The 19,328-nt window shown below is 43.3% G+C and overlaps 1 protein-coding gene across 2 annotated transcripts in view; it reads right to left on the bottom strand.

The window, feature by feature from the left end:
* The window catches only part of lrig1 (leucine-rich repeats and immunoglobulin-like domains 1), a 34,946-nt gene extending 17,159 nt beyond the window's left edge, over positions 1 to 17,787 (bottom strand). For both annotated transcript variants that reach the window (XM_006784609.3, XM_006784610.3), the window contains exons 1-3: positions 16,810 to 17,787; positions 6,694 to 6,765; positions 5,896 to 5,970 (exon numbers count right to left, since the gene is read on the bottom strand). In XM_006784609.3, the coding sequence (XP_006784672.2) occupies positions 5,896 to 5,970; positions 6,694 to 6,765; positions 16,810 to 17,012 (350 nt within the window). In that variant the 5' untranslated portion in view covers positions 17,013 to 17,787. The remainder of the gene's footprint in view (positions 1 to 5,895; positions 5,971 to 6,693; positions 6,766 to 16,809) is intronic.
* Between the last annotated feature and the right edge of the window lie 1,541 nt (positions 17,788 to 19,328).

Genomic DNA, 19,328 nt, shown 5'->3' with positions numbered 1-19,328 from the left:
TCACATCACATTCTTCATAATGCTAAGGTTAATCTTTCAAAAATCCACAGTGGCTTTTAAACACAGTCTATGGTCCAAACCTAAGAGTACTGTCACGTGGCCTGAATCATTCAGATTTACTGTAGATTCTTTCCAAATCTGATAATACACACTATCACCATGTCGAACCAATTCGGTTAATAAAAGGTCACGGTCTTCTTGGAAGTTAGGCAGCTTATTACTTATCAAACATCAGAGACAGAGAGATTTTAACCAAATCACGTGCAGCATCTTTAAATCAATTCACTTGACCTTTTAAGAGTTTGATAGTGTTATATTTAAAAGGGCAGTGCGTGTGTGTGCTTCACAGAAAGTGTGAGGTGGCAGGTGCTCTACCAGTCAAACTCATCAAAACAAGGTCAATCCCTCCTCTTTTTCTAGCCTGCAGCCAGCAGATGAACACACACACACACACACACACACACACACACACACACACACACACACAGTCATTTATTGGTGTATGGGATGTAGGAGGGTTTAAACCACAGTGGCCCACCTGAATAAACAGTGGCAGAAATGGTTAAGGATGAGCACACATGCGCAAACACACAACACAAATAACAAACGCACACATGGGCCAGAGCAACAGACAGTGGCAACAGTGAGCAACAAGAGCAAGAAAGGGACGGAAAGAAAGAAGGAAGGAAGCAAAGGGGTGAGGAGAAAATGAGGGGGGATTATGGGGTGAGGCGAGGTCAACAGCTGGTGACCTTCGCTGTGGAAAAACAGAGCAGCCTCAAACTGGTGGGAGAGGCTGAACCCCCCCTCCACGTTCTTCCTCCACCGCTCCAATCAAACTTTCCCCTCCCACAGCCAGAGCCCAGCTGCACCATGTGAGAGACGGATAAAGCCTCGGCGCTCATCGTGTTTGAAGTCTGCACATACAATAGTAGCGATTATGAAAACTGATTATCATACGGCTAGTGACATTTCTGATAAAGAGGAGCTCGGTTCACCCGTGCTCCCTTTGATGTCCGGGAGTTCCTTATTCGCTTTGATTCCACTTAATTCCAAATTTCATTACCCTGCCCCATCGACCATCTGATTATCACGAGCCCGGCTCATTTTGACACGTCTTTTGATGTATGGAAAGTGCATTAGTTGGGGGGGATACACTAGCGTGCCCATTCTCCTGTTTCCAGTGCCATCTCTGAAGTCGATTGTTTGGCCCGTCTCTTTCTGTTTGAAGTCCACTGTCAGGACAAAGGGAGAATTATTTGAAAATCAGATCATCCAGTGGGCCATACATATTCTATCCCAAGCTGTGTTAAAGAGCCCTCTGAAGCAGGCGATGAGCACAATAGGAAAGTTTGTGCTGCTCTGCTGTCGCTTTGACACTCTGATTTTAAAACATTTACTTGCTTCTGTTTTGCTTGTCATCCTGCTGTGGCTTTCTGGGATCCTGCAGGACATCAGCAGGCTCGCCAACTGTATTGTGGAACTGTGGGTGCCTGGCATATGGCCTTTGGATGATTTAACAGAAAGTTTGACATGCTCAGATGACTTAATAGTAATTCATGTATTTTATGTGATGATTGATGGACATCTAATCAAATTGAAAGTGACCACAAGTTTCGACCACCCCGCCACGCTTGTCTGTACCCGATCAAAAAGTGCAGCAAAAAACAGAGCTCGCAGACATGTACGGAAAGGATGAAAGCACCAAAGGGAGAGTGCGACAAGAGGCACAAAAAAGGCCAAAAAAATTGAGTCTGAGTCATTTCTCAATCAAACAAAACATTGAGAACAAAAGCAACTCACCCGCCCACTCGTCTCTTTTTAGCATTCCTTTTATTTCCGTAGAAGCCAGGCTGATGTACTTGTTTTTCATTTTGTATATTGCACACCCACATGAATCAGTCAGCAGTTTCGTTCTTCACCTTCCAGTGAAGGTGAATAATGAATGTACAAAAAAAAAACCCACAAGTGTTCATTTTTGCAATTATTGCTCTTCATTTGGCAGAAATTTATAATGCCAAAAATCCTAGGAGCTAGGGCTGGGCGATATGACCCAAAATTCATATCTCGATATTTTTTAGCTGGATGGCGATATACGATATATATCTCGATATTTTTTTAAAACCATAATGTAAGAACAAAAAGAGAGTTCTAAGTCAAAGCTGTGTCCCAGATGTCACACAGGCACTTTTATTAACGTACAGCGTAGAGGTACATGAAGAAATTACTCAAAAATAAATTATCAGCATTTATTAAATAATAATGTTCCATAAATAAAAAAAACAATGTTGTTTTTGTGCATAACAAAGAGCTCACAATTGTGCAGTCAAAATGTAAACTAAAAGAAGATGAGCATAATAACAAAGACAGACAGATTTCACAGCTGCTCTATTCCCAACTTCTACTGCGTGACTGACAGCCTTGAGTTTGAACCATGTGCCATTTATGGCCCTTATACACACACAATACGGTAATATTACGTTGAAGCACAGTACGTATCACTCCGCGAGGCTCCAGACTACGGTAGCCGTAATGCTCCGACAAGCCATCAAGCGGTGCAGCTCCGTAGCTTACCAAAGTCGTACTAAAACATTTTTTTGACCGATTGCTGAGCGCCGTGTACCACATAAAATCGGTTCTCGGTCAGTAAGCACTACCAGAATTCATACATAAGGCGCACTGTCGATTTTTGAGAAAATGAAAGGATTTTAGCTCGTTAGCGCGGTTAGCTCGCTAACACGTTGACGCCGTCCGGCCCCACGCACTGGGCGATCCGCGGTAACTCGTTAACGGAGATTTGCCATATTCATCTTGACGTTGAAGCTATGGGGGAGGGGGAGTTGTGTTCAGTGAAGGAGAGGCGGGGCCGAGTAACGTTGCGTAGAGACAAAAGTGGACGAAAGAGAGGCAAACTTGCGGCTCCACAAGTATAATTATAACGTAACATATACTATATCGATATAAACGATATTGTCACATCTTATATCTTGTATGAAAATATATCGATTTTTTTTTTTTTTTTTAAACTCGATATACTGCCCAGCCCTACTAGGAGCTCACCATTTATTTCAGGTTCTGTGTCAAGACACCTTCTGGATAGATCCTTTTATTCATGACTGCATACCTTGTCTGCAACAAGTCATTCGATAGACTAGAAGACTCGGAGGGAGTCAGCCTGTCAGTCAGTAGCAACCACATATAAAATGCTCTTGGGCTTTTGGAGAGTTTACTGTTTGATGAGCGGCTGAAGACAGATTCTCTGTCCATTTGCTTCCCTGGGTGTTTGTATGTTTATGCAAGCCACTGTCTCACACAAACTTCTAGTCAGACTACATTCCGGACGATCTCCGACCAACGGCACGGGAACACCGCCCAGCAGCCCGAGCTGCTGCGTCTGCCAGGGTGCATGCGCGCGAACACACACACACACACACACACACACACACACACTGCAGAGGACTCAGTGGTTGGTGTGTTAAAGCACATTGGATTTACTTTTGGGAATGATACTGAACCCGAGATCACCTCTCACTTCCTTTTTCCTTTCTTTTCTGTACCCTTCCTGCTGCCTCATCCACTACTTCTCCTTTAACCATTCCTCTTTCGACATACGATGGTGTCATCCTGCTCTGATACTATGATCTATTACTCCCTCCCTGATTTCTCATCCTTCCTCCCCTCACCCATTTTACTGTAAGCTATGTGACTGACAGCTGCAGCTGCAAGTGCTTCGGTGGGCCTTCACTTCAGCTGCGTGGCTTAGTAAAAATCTGACCCTCCCACCAGCCTCCACTCCCATCAGCACTACTGGCCTTTCCCCTAGCAACAGGCTGCAAGTCAGACCCAAAAAAAGACACCCCAATCATTTGCAGGCCCTGCGACTGGACACAGTTTGTGCAAGTAAAGGTGAACTTGCTCCAGTCTGTTTTATATCAGAGGCAGAGTGAAGATGAGACTGTGCTAAAACTTAAAGATACAGACCAACAAAAAACCACAAACAAACAAACAAACAAACCATGACACACAATAACAGAAGGTCAAACTTCTGATACACGTCAACAGACATCTGTTAGAGTTGAATAATCAAACCACAGATGCTTCCCTTACCAACTGTCCACAGCTTACAGTAATATTCTGACCACATCAGTGCATCACGATAAATTCTGAGAAGCAGGCAGATGACACACAGGGAGAGGCGGACGTGTGACTCCCACAAAGATCCCCGCTGAATCTGATATGTCGATGACCAATGTAATAGGAACCAGCAGCTGTGCACTTTACTACCATGCAGCCCGCCTGGATGCCAGCAAAGTGTGAAAGAAAATACAGAGTGAAGCTAATGGTTAGCACTCGACGATGGCCGATTAACTTGCTCGTTTCAGGCTGAGCGAGTTGTGAGAATGTTTGTGGATACCGCAATAACCACAACGCTGCCATATCCATTCAAAGGCCAGCATCACTACCCACATTTATTTGCCTTGTTGACCCCAATCGGAGGTGTCGGGCAGCAGTGCACTGCAGCTACATTTATATTTGCACAGTGAATTACGTAGTTCAGCTCGTTTTGTTGGTTCCATTACTGTTATTGTATATGTATATATAATTTTTGCATTAACTCAAACACAAGCAATTTAGGACAACAATGGGATATTTTTCCTTGCTGTTATCGAACCCCTTTTGGCAAGCCCTGCCCCCGTACCCTGAGCTGAGGGGCTAGGCGCTGCATTCGTCACATGCTCTGCACATGTGTGGAGCATGTGCAGAGAGGCCACCGCTGCTCAGCACTCACGAGGAGAAACATCCTCAGAATATTGATTATTTCTATTTGTTAACAAACGTTCAGGGAAACTGTTGCACTTTGTGGCCATGTGACTAATCACTACCTTTGTTGAAGTTTACACCTGTTTTGTAAAAACCTTGGTCTCTTGCATTACGAGTTGCTTTAGGTAACATCCTGAGAAAACAAGGTGTCAGAACTCTTTTATTTCCTTCTATTACTTTGCATTGCATTAACTTTATCTTATTATGAACAACATTAAAAATAAAAAAAATAAAAAGATCACATATTTCTGTGGGCTTGCCTCAATCACTGCTTTCGCCACCTTTTAACAGCATGAATAAAGTTACCAAATTACCCCCACTTCATCGATTTCCTTCCATTGCAAAAAAAAAAAAAAAAAAAAAGACACCGCTGAGCCCACGTTTGTGACAAACACAAGCGCACCCACGCCCTTTCCAAATACGGCTGTAAATATGCAGCAAGATGCCAGCACAGGCAGTACCCCCCCCCTCCCCGGCACAATTTCACAACTGGGAGCAACGACTTAGAACTATATACGAGCTGACACTCCAAACAGCCAGCACCACTCACTGCAGACCACATAGAAAGGTAAAAGGACTGGCCGCTCACTCCAACACATGCTAATCCGTGAAGACAGAAATTCGTACTGACACCAGCTAATTTAAATGCAGTCGAGTCACATTTGTGGCTACCTTCACATGAATTCAACATTACTTATGAGATGCAAAGGCCTATTCTTTCTCAACATACTCTCAACAGACTATTTAAAAGCACGCCAGTGAGGCAACTGACCTAAGAATACAGTAACAGAAGCCCTCTGCAGACATGGGATACATAGGCATGGCTGGCTTCATCAATCTGTTAAAATTACTAAAAGAGCAATATTTGCTGTGCCCTTTCAGACGTGAGTGTGACCGCACTCTCTAACGTTTAACTCTCTTTGCTGTTGTCACTGTTTGCGAGTCTGGGCATGTGTGTGTGTTGCAGCTGTGAACACACAGGGGCACCTCACACACAGGCTACAAGGGAAACATCTCTCTTTTGGATACAGATCTTCTGGTGGCATGTTAATCAGTAAGTGTAGTAATACTCACAGGTAGAGGGACACAATCTTGGATGCAACCTGTCCCAAATCCGGTATGGAGGTCAGCTCATTGTGGTCTAACCGACTGAAAGTTACAAACACAGAGAGAAGAGGGTTAGAGAAGCAAACCGCTGATAAAGGAGCACCCTTGAAAATTGACAATTGTGTGTGTATATATATATCTCACATATTTATACAGACGCACAGATATCTACACATATTTAGATATGGTTGTTATAACTCATTTCAGTCAAAGCACGTATAAATCAACAGATAGGACTTTTCACGTCTGCTGCACAGCAAGTGGCAAGTCATCCTTTTAAAAACTGAAAATAACATGGGAGTAAAACAGATGTCCGGGAGCGTATGACTGGCCCGCTGGCCTGCCAAAGATGTCACCAGTGTGTGTATCACCAGTACGTTCCTGTATCTGTGTGTGTGTGCCTTGTGCACTGGCGCTGAGTGACACAAAACCAAGCCCTCTCCTCACCATATAAAATATTTACAAGGCCAGTGTTGGCCACAGTATCAGGTGGTGGGGGAAAGGGCTTAATATAGAAAACCACCACTTAATTCTCAATTGGACTTAGTTCAAGGGAACACATATGAGAATGCTGCTCGGAAGCGGCGCGGCAATGATGAGTTAGCCAGAATGAAGTAACTGATTTTTTCATTTTTTACTTTTATTTTTTTTAAAAATTCAGGTGACAATCCAACAGGGCCAAACACATTTACTGAAAAGGGTTTAGGAGATTTTAAGGAGACTCTGTCAGCAGAAACCATGAGTGCTCTGCGGGTGACTACTTACAGCTCTCTCAAGTTGGGAAGGTTGGCAAAGGCTTCAGGACTGATGGAAGTCAGTTTGTTGTAGCCGAGATTTCTGAAAACAAACAAAAAGTTGCTCATTACAAGACAGGAAACAACAATTATTTGAAATACCTGCAGGGCAATGGTGTTTCACATCTTTTATTGCTTTTGTCCTTGCCATTTTTCAGCACTTTAAATAAGGATCCTGATCAATAGCAGCAATTATGTTTCCCATTTGACAAACATCCTCATCTGTCTGCATTAAGTATGCCTGAAAACACTGCAGTACATAAATTTACGCCAGCCTTCAAGGAGGGCCCGAATCGATACCGTCGATACAGAGCGTCTCTCTCCTGGCTCACTTTCCAAACATTACCCACAGGCCATTCATCTGCAGCAGTCAATTTGCACTTTCAGCTAACGGTGTATTTAATAGCTGGCACTTGACTTGTACAGAAGCTTATTAGTGAGCGATTTGTCCAGTGATACAGCCTTACTGCGGTTAAGAGTGCAGGTAAAAAAAAAAAACAAGAAAAACTTTTTTAAAGTGGGGATTTGGTGGGCACAGCTAACACATCTTTGCTTTTTCACAGATTCCCACGCCGTATGAATCGAGTTTATCTCGCGTAGACAAGTGCTATCTGTGTCACACACTTGCCTCCCGCCTAGCTGGCATGTCGCCTGCCTGTTGGCAGAACAGGCCGCAGTGAGAGCGCTGTTTGTGTTTGCGTGGTGGGGTTAGGCTAGGCGAGACAAAGGGAGCCCACAGCTCCGAGCCGCCTGCCTCCCGCCCCTCCATCCCTCTGTCCAGACGTGAGAGACGGCCCAGGAATGTTTCACAGGCCTGCCGAGAGATGGCTACTTGTTCCCAGAGTCTGGGGACACTTTTACCTGATGTAACGCATTCCTCATTCTGCTCTTGTCCCACAGTGGCCTTAAAAGCCCACAGAATGGACAGCGACACATATTTTTTTTAAAGATAAATTTGAAGCTAAGCAAACACAAAAAAACCTGCCATTTTCATACTTCATGCTCACTACACTTTCTCTTAAACAATTTATGCCCATCAGTCTCAATAGCCATCTCACTTGACAGATTTCCCTTTCTTGTCTTCTGTGCTCAATTGCAGATAATGACAGTCTTTTTCCCCATTTCTTTCTCTCAAAGTGTGTGTGTGAGACGAGATAATAGCAGAGCGTGTGTCTGCCCTCGGGGCTGACAGAGAGGTGTGTATGCATGTCTATGTCATGATCGTTTACTGGGGCACCTCCCATTCAGGCCTAGATCGCTAAATTATTGTTCCCTGCAACGGGAGGAAATTACCTTGTTATGACGAAGCCAAAAAAACAACACACACACAGAGTCCCCATTGATCGCATTTGCCTAGAGGCAGGTATAATGAGCCAAAGATACACCCAACACCGACAGCATGAGAGGCAGTGCCGTCATCTGGACAAGCTATCAGTAGTTTCTAATCAACCTGCATTTGGCACAAAATAGCAGAAGAAATTTCAGCAGTCCATACTGCATAACAAGCAAGTAAAAGATTTATCCAAAAACGCCACAATCATGGAGCTTTGTGAATTTCTAACTTTCATATTTAATATTGAATTAAGCAGAGAAAATTGACTGCAGATATGATACTCAAGGTTTAAAATAAGGAGAAGGATAAAGCAGGATGAGGGACTGACTAAAGAAACAAAGTCGAGGTTGGGGGGTAAACCTGTCGGGTTGGTGCCAAAGGCCACAGCAGCAAACAGAACTGGCCTTTTATGTGTGTATACGCAAGCACGCCTGTGCCTTTTTTCCTCAGTCACCTATGGTATTTACACAACTCCGTCTTTTCCTTCCCACTTCATTGAGACAAATCTGTTTTCTTGCCTATCAGATGAGATAAGTTTCACAGTATTTTAACACCTACTGTAAAGGAGGCGATGGTGATGATAAGGGCTGGGTTCTCTCCCTCTCCAACCCCCATCGCCACCACCACATGCACGCACACACACACACTCCCTCGTATGGCAGGAAAGAAGGAGGGAATGTGACTCCAGCTTTAAGCATTGTTAATGCTTTCCAGAAAGTGACCTTGCACTCATGCAGTTTCTGAAAGAATTTGCTGCATCGGGTAAGAAAAATACAAGTCTTTGAGTTTTCGACTGCTCCGCGAGTGGAGAGATGCAGACGCCAACACTAACAGAAACAAACATGCTCAGAAGAAGAAGAAGAAAAAAAAACAAAACTATCCAAATATCCTCTCAAATGCTAAACTGGGTTTAGCGTTCCATAAACCTCTGCAAGTTTATGCTGTATAGTTCAACCAGCTGGAAAACGAAGTGTAGCTGTGTTTTATTAAACATGGAAACACTACTGCAATTTACCTTAAAAAAAAATTGAGAGTGGTTCAAACACTGCATTCCATTGTGTGGTACAACTACTTCATAATGGGCAGGACTGTTTGACATTAGTCAGCAGGATCACACTCAAAAGCACTCTCAGCCAGGTACTTAGCCAAAGAAAGTGTGGGAAAATCTAAACGTTGAATCAAATGCTAATTTTCCCACTGACTTCAATCTGTTCTGATGAATGTGCTGATGCCAGTAAAGCATTTTGGACAATCAAAAAGGGGCACAATTAACATTCATCACACAGTCTACCAGTGTTTTCCCTCAGATTTTGAGTCCTTTGGTGTGCGTGGGCGAGTTTATGTGGAGGAACAGCTTTTTCAATTATTAAAGATTATTTTATCCTCCAAATAAATAACTGAACAATACAATCTCCTGCCTCTTTAGTTACTTGGATGTACTTTCACTCTGCCGTCTCTAGTGCATTGCACCTAAAAACTGTAGTTTTTGCTCACAACAACCCCACCAAGTCAACTTGGCCCAGTACCCTGAAACACTTAAAGATGGAACATATCAAAGGTTCTTTATGAAACAGCAACAGACATACTTCAATTGACAACATCCTAAGCTGGTCGCCTTAACAACTAGTTGGAAGGTTTGACTCAATGCGAGTATACCTGGGAAGGAACTCTTCAAAAGCAAGCATGTTAAACTCATGAAAGGCCTGCTTCATAGAGCAGGTGTCTTAGAAATAAAAATGGAGCCTAGCGCCTGCAGAAGACCATCACTTCTGGACTGTGTAGCCGATGTGACACATAAAACTCATTAAAAAGCTTTAAAAAAATTGCTTCGTTATGGGTACTGTGGGAGTAGAGGAAGCCGGTGAGTAGTGGAGTGATGTCATAGCGTATGACACTACACTTGTAAGTCAGCGCATAGCCTGTGTGTGGGAGAGGAGATGTGAGGAGGGAGGAAAAGTGCAGGGACTTAGACATACAGAGATACATCATCATTATCTTTTCCCATTTCTATCGTAGATAAATGCAGCGTGAACTTTGCTCGCTCAAAGTGTGAAGTGATGTCAGGGATGAGCCTTCTGTAGCCCAGTTGTGAGACAAAAGCTCTTTAATGTGGTCGACTTCATGGCATCGTAAAACTGGTCAAATAATAACCTGCGTGTCAGAGAGCCAGACACACAGACACACAAACACATATACACACACCGACGCTGCTCTTCCTGTCATTAAAGGCCAGTTTATAGCCCGGCAACTGCAGTGAGAGTGTACACAAAGCTAACACCAGCTCCCGGCCACCATTTTACACACAAGTCATACAGCGAATGAGAAGTGGGGCCGGTATCTTATCAGTTTCGACAAGGTTAAAAGCATAAACTGGCCGACAAGCGTTACTATAAAAGTGATAAATCTGACTCGTTAAAATCGGAGCAAAGAAACACAGTAAATACCAGATCCTTGGAAGGGGGGGCAAGGAGAACTTAGGTGCAAGATCAGAGAGATGTAGTGCTGATGGGCTCAGCATATTTTACCATTTGCATTACAGATACTCACTGCCCCCACACACATAACTCAAAGAGGCTGCTCCTGCCTTTGAAATCAGCCCGACTGGGAGCGTGACTCTGAAGTTTTCCGATGCAGGCACATCTTGGGGCCATGTGCAGCCCCGTTGGGAGTGTTGCCGCTTTGGGGTTATAGCAGGAGATGAAGCAGCGCACTCCAAACAAACCAGGACGAGGTTGGGGAAAGTTTCTGCAGCAGCCCGAGGCGCTGCTTGAACCCACGGCTGGGCCCACAGACCCGAGACTGGGCACTCCATATGAGAAGCACAAACCCGTTGATGCCGTCTGGACAGCAGGCAAACCAATGGTTTAATGCAGGAGCATGCTCCTGCCGTCTAGTGTGATAACAGTGTAATGTTTTACAAATGGCGCCATGCTAGATCATTCTGAGTACAGGGAAATGAGTGTCCCAAATTAATCTTGAAGAATAACATAAACACTGTATTGTTGTACCCCTGTCTAGTAGTCTGGCCTAATGCTCTTAACTTCAAAGTGAAGAAAAAGACAGACAGTTTTTCATGCGTTAATTTCCTTCCCTAGTGATGTTTATTTTATCAGCAGAACAATAATTACCCATGGTAATAATGATTACACATGAATTTGTGGTTGTTTTGGGATTTAAGTTGATGCTGTTTTCTACAGTTTTAGAAAGTACAGAGGCCAGGGGACAAAAAAAATCTGGCCCAAGTTAGCACTCCAATCTCCCCTTGTGTCTCGAAGGGCTGTCTGTTTTCTGGGGTGAAGCTGCTTCACTTGCGCAGTACCTCTCACTCTTTCCAAGTCACACTTTTTTTCTCTCCCCCAAACATCTTCTCCAGATTCCCAAACTCTTACCAGATGTACAGAATTCACAGATGATTCACTGATCAAGCCCACTTTGTAGATACTGACTTCAGGGTAGAGGGAAAAGAGGAAAAAAGAGAGAAAAAAGAAAAACTTGGCGCCCTAAAGTGTCTTCACAAAAGAGCCATCTATTCTGCTGACTGAATTCCTGTCGAATGAGTTGTGGCAGCAGCTGTTTGATTGTCATTAGAGCCAGCGTGAGGCTATGAGCTCATTCCATATCTCCATATTAATGTCAGACTTTATCTGCTCTTATTAGAGTAGAGGATCAAGCTTTAGCCGTTTCTTCCTAATTTGTTCACAGCTAATGCGTTACATGAATCATCTCAGCCGGTTAAAAAAACAAGACTTCTATTTAATCTTCCATCTAAGAACCACCAATACTTCTACTAACCTGAAAATCTAACGGCCTGATGAGGGAGGAAAAGTGACGCGGGCCTGATAAAGATCACTTCCAATGATAATATCATCCTAAAGCCTTCTAAACACAAGTTAGGTCTACAAAATATCTGCCAGACATGAAAGTCGCAAGGCCAGCAAAACTATGACAATAAACAAACTTGGTATAATCACCAATACCACAAGATTACAAGGCTGCGTAGCGAGAAATGCCCTAGAAACCACAAAGGGCTCAGCCCTGCTGAGTGCTGTTGCTGTATCTCTGCCCCAGCTGCTCAAATGTTGATGTGTTTAAGCAAGAGATGAAACATTTCTGCACTGTGGTGTTTATACATCAGTCAGTCCCAACATAAAATCCAAAATCCCTGACAGTATAAATGGCCATGATGGAAAAAGTAAACCCAGGGCAAGCATAGTACCAGTGGTTACACCAATTTTGTGTGTCTGTTAATAGCTTAGATGAAGCAAAACACTACCTGAAAATAAAAGTGTTATTTCTGCATATATGTGGCAGTCAAGCAAACGGCTGTGTAACATGCAATTTCCTTTGGGTTTCCACTGTGTGTTCTAACATGTGTGACAGTGGTTGAGGTTTCTGACCACTGAGAGGACTTTCACCAACTAGTGGAGCTGAGATTCAGTAAGCAGAAGCAGACTGTGGCATTAACATGACACTTCCGCTTAGTGCATCCCTCTCCACGAACTCCTACTCCCACAGGCCAGGTGATCCAGAGTTACGCCCCCCCAGTAACCAGTCTGCAATCGACCATCTGGGCTCTCCATCCCGAAACCACCAACACAAACCTATTTCCTGAGGTAGAAGCCAAAAACCAGCTGCTGGGGGTAGCGTTTACCAATAAGGCTTTAAGTGAGGTTGAAGGCTACACTTTGGGGATGACTTGCAGCAGAGAGTTTGGCCAGCACATGTAAAAACTTGGGAAACCACTAGCAAAATGCCACATTACACAGGGGGTCATTTGAGAGCAGGTGAGTGATTCAAGGGCTCAGTATTCAAGTGAAAAATATATATGCAGAAAAGATGGAACTTTCCATAACAACAAATAGCAAAAAGAAAAGACGGAGAGACGCTGGCAAACAGACACCCTGCATCTGCTTTATCTCTATCCCAGCACGGCAATCGCAGCCAGAATCTGTAATGCTCATGCTTTTATTTACTTGCAAAATCCCATTATGCCAGTGGCACAGTGGGCAAAGATGCTTTTAATACACATTACTGTGGCTGCAAATAAGATAAGACACCACTCCTGAGAGGGAATATGTAACTTTGTGAGAGTAAACTTGCTTTATATGTTGTTAGGCTATTCATCAATCAGAAACAATAGGCAAACATCTGAGAGTGGTGGACAGTTTGTTAAATGTTACAAGCACTGATGTAAAACAGGAAAGGACATGAGCAACGAAGAAGTTCATAACCGCAGAGGTTTCAAAGAGGCTGGATGTCCAGGCTGTTAGGCATCCACTCATAAATCTCATGTGCTTAAAGGGGGGGGGAAATAAAGCATTCTAGTGTGATCAATAGTGATCAATATTACTGCGATACAGTAATCAATGATCTAAAATAGCAAAAAGTAGCTAACGCTTTTTTTTAAGGGTACATTTCCACACCTGGTCAATCACCCATTTTTCCCTTAAAAGTTTGAGTCTTATTTGTCTCTGTTCTTTCTGTGGCCCAGGCAGGATGTGCTAACATCTTTTGTTTCCCTGAATCCACCATCAAGGCCACTTTCTCACAAGATCCTGAGGAGAGATTATTTTGACAACTGGAAAGCATTACTGTTTTCTCTCCACCAAGAGATGTGCACTCTGTGGACTTGGGGCTGCTAGTAATGGATGAACTGCAGTATAACACCGGTCCACTGGCCACTTGTCTTGACTGGCCAAAAAGCTCATTGGCTTTTCCAGATCCATTCTAATAAACTACACTCTTCATCCATTTTCCCTGACTCTGTAACACAGGGAATAACTGCAAGAGCTGCTTTGGTTGTGGCTTTAACCTGACATTATACAGTTCTATTAACACAAAGCGTAAAAGAAAAATGTTGCTGCAATCATTTGCTGCCCAAAAGCTTTGAAATTCTCCAACATCTTGGTGAAGGTATGATAACTCTCTCCAAGAGCAGCTTCCTCAAGTGCGCTGCTGTGTCATAAGAGCCATGGTTCATTACTGTAATCCCAATTTAAGCGCCTGCGTGAGGATAACTGCAGCAGCTAAATGACAGCGCTATCGTTCTTCACCCACACAAAAGGGTGGGAAATGTTCATTTATTTGCTGCTTGAACCATGTTCATTTTACAGACAGCAGAGCAGAGGGTTGAAGGGTTAAAAGCTTCCGACTGTAGCATGCACGCTATATGTCTGACTAACGGAGGGTGCTTGTTGTTGTGGATTAACAGCCTCTACTCGTTTACCTCAGGTGATGATGACATTTTTCCTTTATGGGAAGCCTCTGCACTGCGCACTAGAGTGAGAGAAGAAAACTGGTGTGGGTGCCTTGTGTTTCTTGACAACCACCAATGCTGCCTTTTCTTGCACCACCACTGCCGCTCCCTCCCCCGGGGGAAATCATAACAATCAATTGATTCCACACTGATTACTTGGCTAAGATGCCTGAAGGTGGAGATAGACAAGCACACTTTGTTTGAAACCAGGGACTGTGCACACTGACTCTTTCAGCTCTTTTGACAGGCTAAAACTATTATTGTTGCACTGTACCACAGCCCCTGCTCTATCTTGTCTTTTTCAACAATACCAAAGTTCCCCTTTCAGCTGTGCACATCATGCACCATACACGAGCTCTCGTGCACAGAAATAAAAAATAACCTTCCAAACTGCTGCATACCCTAAAATAAAATAAAATAAATTGTTTTCACATAAGTGGACAGAGTTAGCACAGGGTTCACCATGATGGGATCACATTGAGCCACAGGTGAAATTGTCCGTACTTGCCTCTTTGGGTTTACGGTAATCATCCACTAATCTGGCTCATTTACGGACCCCAGAGGCAAAGAGCTGGTTCCCTTTGAGTTAGCCGCCAGCACAATGTGACTATCTCAAGTGGTGTGGAAATATGCAACCTAGGTGTTTTAAAAGATAATTCAAAGCCATAAAGCCATTCCCTTTGAAAACAACAAAGATTGCAGGTCCTTAAATCTCTGCCTGATAAGTTTGGACGAGATAACAGAAGCCGACTTGGAGCGACACAGGGCTTGCGCGGGGACCCTATCTTCACACAAACCAAAAGGTCCAGTCCAGCTGTTTCAGATGGGACATTTGTCCCACAATACATGATCATTGTCCAAGAGGACAGGGCAGTACTGTGAGTCTGCGTGCATGCATGATAAACAGCATCTGCACTTGAGAATGGCTAAGAGGTGCTTCAGGGCAACGGGGCTACTCAGGCACAAGTGCCGTTATTCGTGTTTTCTGAAGACTTTTTAAAGCCATTGCATTCCTGACAACATGGGGCAAGAAAAACTGCCTCAAACAGGAACCTGGGAGCCAGAACAGTCCTAAGGCCTTTATCTAAATTCCCAGGAATATATATACACACACACAAATACTAAAAAATCTCAAAGGTTTAAGGATTTGTAAAAGTCACTAGAAACAGTGGGTGCAATATACTCCAGTGAGAAACAACATGTCAACAGGGAGGACAGAAAGCAGTGTTGTCTGTAAGTAAACTATCTAATTCAGTCTGGTAAGTGCTTAAGTTCCCCATACATTGGGAGATGTTTTATAAAAATGTGCCAAATTAGCTCATTTCCTAAATGATCAGGCAGACAAGAGTTTCATTTGTTGTCAGCTTTACTTCCAGGAGCCGGTGACTTTCCTAAGAAATTGAATTTATGAAGTGAATCTAGCGAGACAGAAGGGGGAATCAGGATGATACCTGTCATAAGTCTCACTGAGTAATGACGGTTAATTTGTTATGACATGTTTGGGTCTATTTGTTTGCTCAGGCTGCAGGGACTGTTTGCTCACTCTAACACTGGAAACATGACTACACCTTCAGATAGATGCAACCGAAGGCACATGTGCCAGGCACAAAGAGATAAATCTTTTTTTTAAGCATGAAGATAAACCAGAGCCTGGAACATTCAATTACATCTCTAAAAGTAAGTGCGTTATAAAATACAGAATGACTTGAAGTTAACGATAATTCACAAAGCAAAGCCTTTAACACCCTTTTAAGTGCAAACAACTTGGAATACACGTTTGCGCACGTGGCTCTTCTCGCGATAACAAAAACACCTGTTAACCTACTTTGAATAAAACTCCCAAAGCCTGACTATTTAAGCAAAAATTTAAAACAAAAACAAAAACAAAAAGACATCAGCAGGGAATGCCCGAACTACACAACAAGTCTTTCAACACAGCATCTGGCTGTGTCAAACTCACAGATGCTTTTATTTGTTTGGGGGGGTACAATGTTGTGAAAGATTATGCGACTTTAATTACGAACAGCATGAAAAACAAAAAAGCTCAAGTGGAGTTACAACATGATGTTCAGGGTCTACCTGCGCAAAGTTTTAATGTTCCGTCACTTTCTAGAGGCGCAGGGGGCCTCCGGGGTACTTTGACGGGGTAACTAACTGAAAACAAAACGCGCGGGGGAGGGGGGCAGTTTTGTTTGCTTACATACAGTTAGAAAGGAGGCACAGGCATAGCTTCTATGACAGCTGCCCGTCACTCCCCCCTCTGTTTTAGTTCATAGGCAAAACTATGCAACTCTAAGCAGAACCACAAAAATCTTCTCCGACGGGATTCCTGGGGAGAAGCCCCGTACCAACAGGGGTCCTCTGCTTCAAAGCCGTGCTGTCGGCGTGTTTAAGCAAATAAAGCCCTATCACTCTATGCTGCTGTCCACGTTTTTACACTGTTATCCCGTTATGGGCTGGTCAATAAATAGGTTAGAGCAACTAAGCGCTTTACTTACAAGGAAACAGTCCGAACTGGAAGGTCCAAAGGCGTCGCCGTCAGCTCCAGATTACTACAGTCCACTGAGTCGCCACTGCAGGTACAGTTCTGGGCACATGGTGTGTCTGAACTCAATCCGTAACTTTTAAAGAATTCGACCGACAAAATTAAATAAAAAATACACCGAGACAGATATCCAAATCGTCCCAGGAAGGCCGCCATTTTGTATCCAGTTTTAATAGCGCGGCCGCTGAGCTCTCTCCCGGTGCCCACAACCTGGTGTCTTTAATGTGGCTACGAAAAAAAACGAAAGCTCGTTATAACGCATTAATTGTCCTCTTGTACTAAAGATGCTAGCACGGACAACTTTGGGGCAGCCAAATGTTTTCCGTCCCAGAAACATTCATCTCTGACACAAGTCCCCCACTTCCAACTTTCTCCTCTAGCGTCCGAGGCGGGCTAAAAAAATAATGAAAGGTAAATCACGGACTAGCAGCGAAACTCGGCTTCAGCGAACTCCTTTAACTCTCCAAACTTTGTGCATAAAAGGCTAAATGTAGTTTGTCAGTAGTGATATTGCTTTTGCCGACCTCTGAAAACATGCAACAGTCAGACGTTAAAGGACACTGCGCCTGTACACCTCTCAAAGTAACAGTTGATCAGCGGAGTAGCACAAAAAAGTAAACACTAAGCAAAAGAAAACTGCCAGACGAAACCAGAAACTTGAATATGGAGGAAATAATTTCGGGCTCGCAGGAACAGTGGTGAAAACTCCAGCGCTGGTCTCTCAAGCCGAACGTTGCATGTCGTCCATACCGCGGCGGTCGAATACATCCAACTTTAAACCCCCCGCACGCCCGGTGTTCTCCACCAGCTGCTTATCAGGTACAGTCTGTGGTCACAAAATCTCGACGATGCGATTAATAGCTAAATTGAGTACCCCCTCCTCCTCCTTCTGAGCGTTCAGTACCACCATGAGTTTTTTCCCCCTTACCCAGTTACTTTTCCTTTTTTTTCCTACGGGACCTTTCGGTAATCCCATGTTGGAAACACAACAGCAATTCAATGGTCCTCCCCCGGCTCGCTTGTGATTGGCTGGTGAGAGTTGACGGCCGGGTTACGGCCTAACCTCATTGGTCGTTGCGGGTTCTCACTGCCTCGCGAAGTTGGGGAGCCTTTGAGCAGTTGTCACTCAGCGGTTTCTGGCCCCGCCCATGTTTCCCACCCCGGGGTGTGAAACCGCACCACCTCCTCTCACTCTCACTGCTTCTTAAAGAGACAATCACCCAGCTCAAGCTCTGTAATCGCATTATAACAAGCCGTAATAACATAATTGGTTTGAAAGCCCGATTTAAGTATTTGTTAGTAAGGCTGACATCAAGATTTACATACAGAAGAAAGAGCGGGAAAGCTGATTATAAGCAATTGGCTGTATTCCCCTCAGCCACGCGCATTTGAAGGAGTTGCTGTAAAATACGATAAGGTTCCAGCTGGAGAAAGTTGAATTGTGCATGTGCATTTGCTTGTGTAAAGTTTGAGTATGCATGAATATTAACAGTTGTGGAATAGTAAGTACATTTCTCTTTCCAAGTGAACACCTCAGTTGACTGTTGCCTAATAATAATAATAATAATAATAATAATAATAAACCCTTATATCTCCACTCCTCTTCAGAGAACAATTGCACTTTGCAGGTGTTCAGCAGTGAGTGCTGCTGTGGAAGTAATTTAAACATTTTACATCACTTAAAAATGACAATACTACAGAAAGAAAAGTTCAAAGTTTGCAAGTTTTAAAATGCTATACTCCTAGTGAAAGTAGATACTTATCAGGCTCAAATCAAGCTTAAATTAATTGCTAGCAAAATGTCAAAATAAAATATATTACTCTGGTCCACTTTCACCCAGTGAGAATGTCTCCAACCCCTCATCACCCTGAAATAGATAAGTGATTAAGAAAATTGATGGAAAGGTGGTTGGATATTACTCTGTTTAATGATAGACGATTGTGCAAACATCATTAATGGTGGTAACTGTGGTGATTATTCCACCTATGTATATGTTATCTAATCTAATCTACTCTAATCATTTTATATTCTAATTCTAATCCAATCATAATTAAATGTATTTAATCTTAAATAATAACATCTTACAAATAAAACTGGAGAAAAATACTGGGTTTGCTTCCTAGTAGTGGAGCATAAAAATGTGTAAAGTCAAAATACTAAAAGTGCAGTAAAAGCATAATTAAATATAACTGTATTTAAGTTCTCTCAGGTACTCCAGGTTCATCCCACAGGTTAACTTGTGGTTCTAAATTGTCTGTAGGTGTGAGTGTGAATGGTTGCCTGTCCTTCCGTTGGTAGAAAGTGATGAACTGGCAACCTGTGCAGAGTCTACCCTGCTTCTTGCTCCATGGCAGCTGGTATAGGTTTGTACAGGCCCTTCTGTGACCCTGAATTGGATAAGCGGACGAAAATGTATGAATGTACTTAAGTTCGGTGCATGAGTAAAGCCTACTTACATTCCAAGTAGCTCA

This window comes from Neolamprologus brichardi, chromosome 5, assembly GCF_056152115.1.
Source record: "Neolamprologus brichardi isolate AB-2024 chromosome 5, ASM5615211v1, whole genome shotgun sequence".
NCBI classification, from domain to species: domain Eukaryota; kingdom Metazoa; phylum Chordata; class Actinopteri; order Cichliformes; family Cichlidae; genus Neolamprologus; species Neolamprologus brichardi.
The sequence above is the reverse complement of the archived record's forward strand: the minus strand, read 5'-3'. Positions and strand labels throughout refer to the sequence as shown.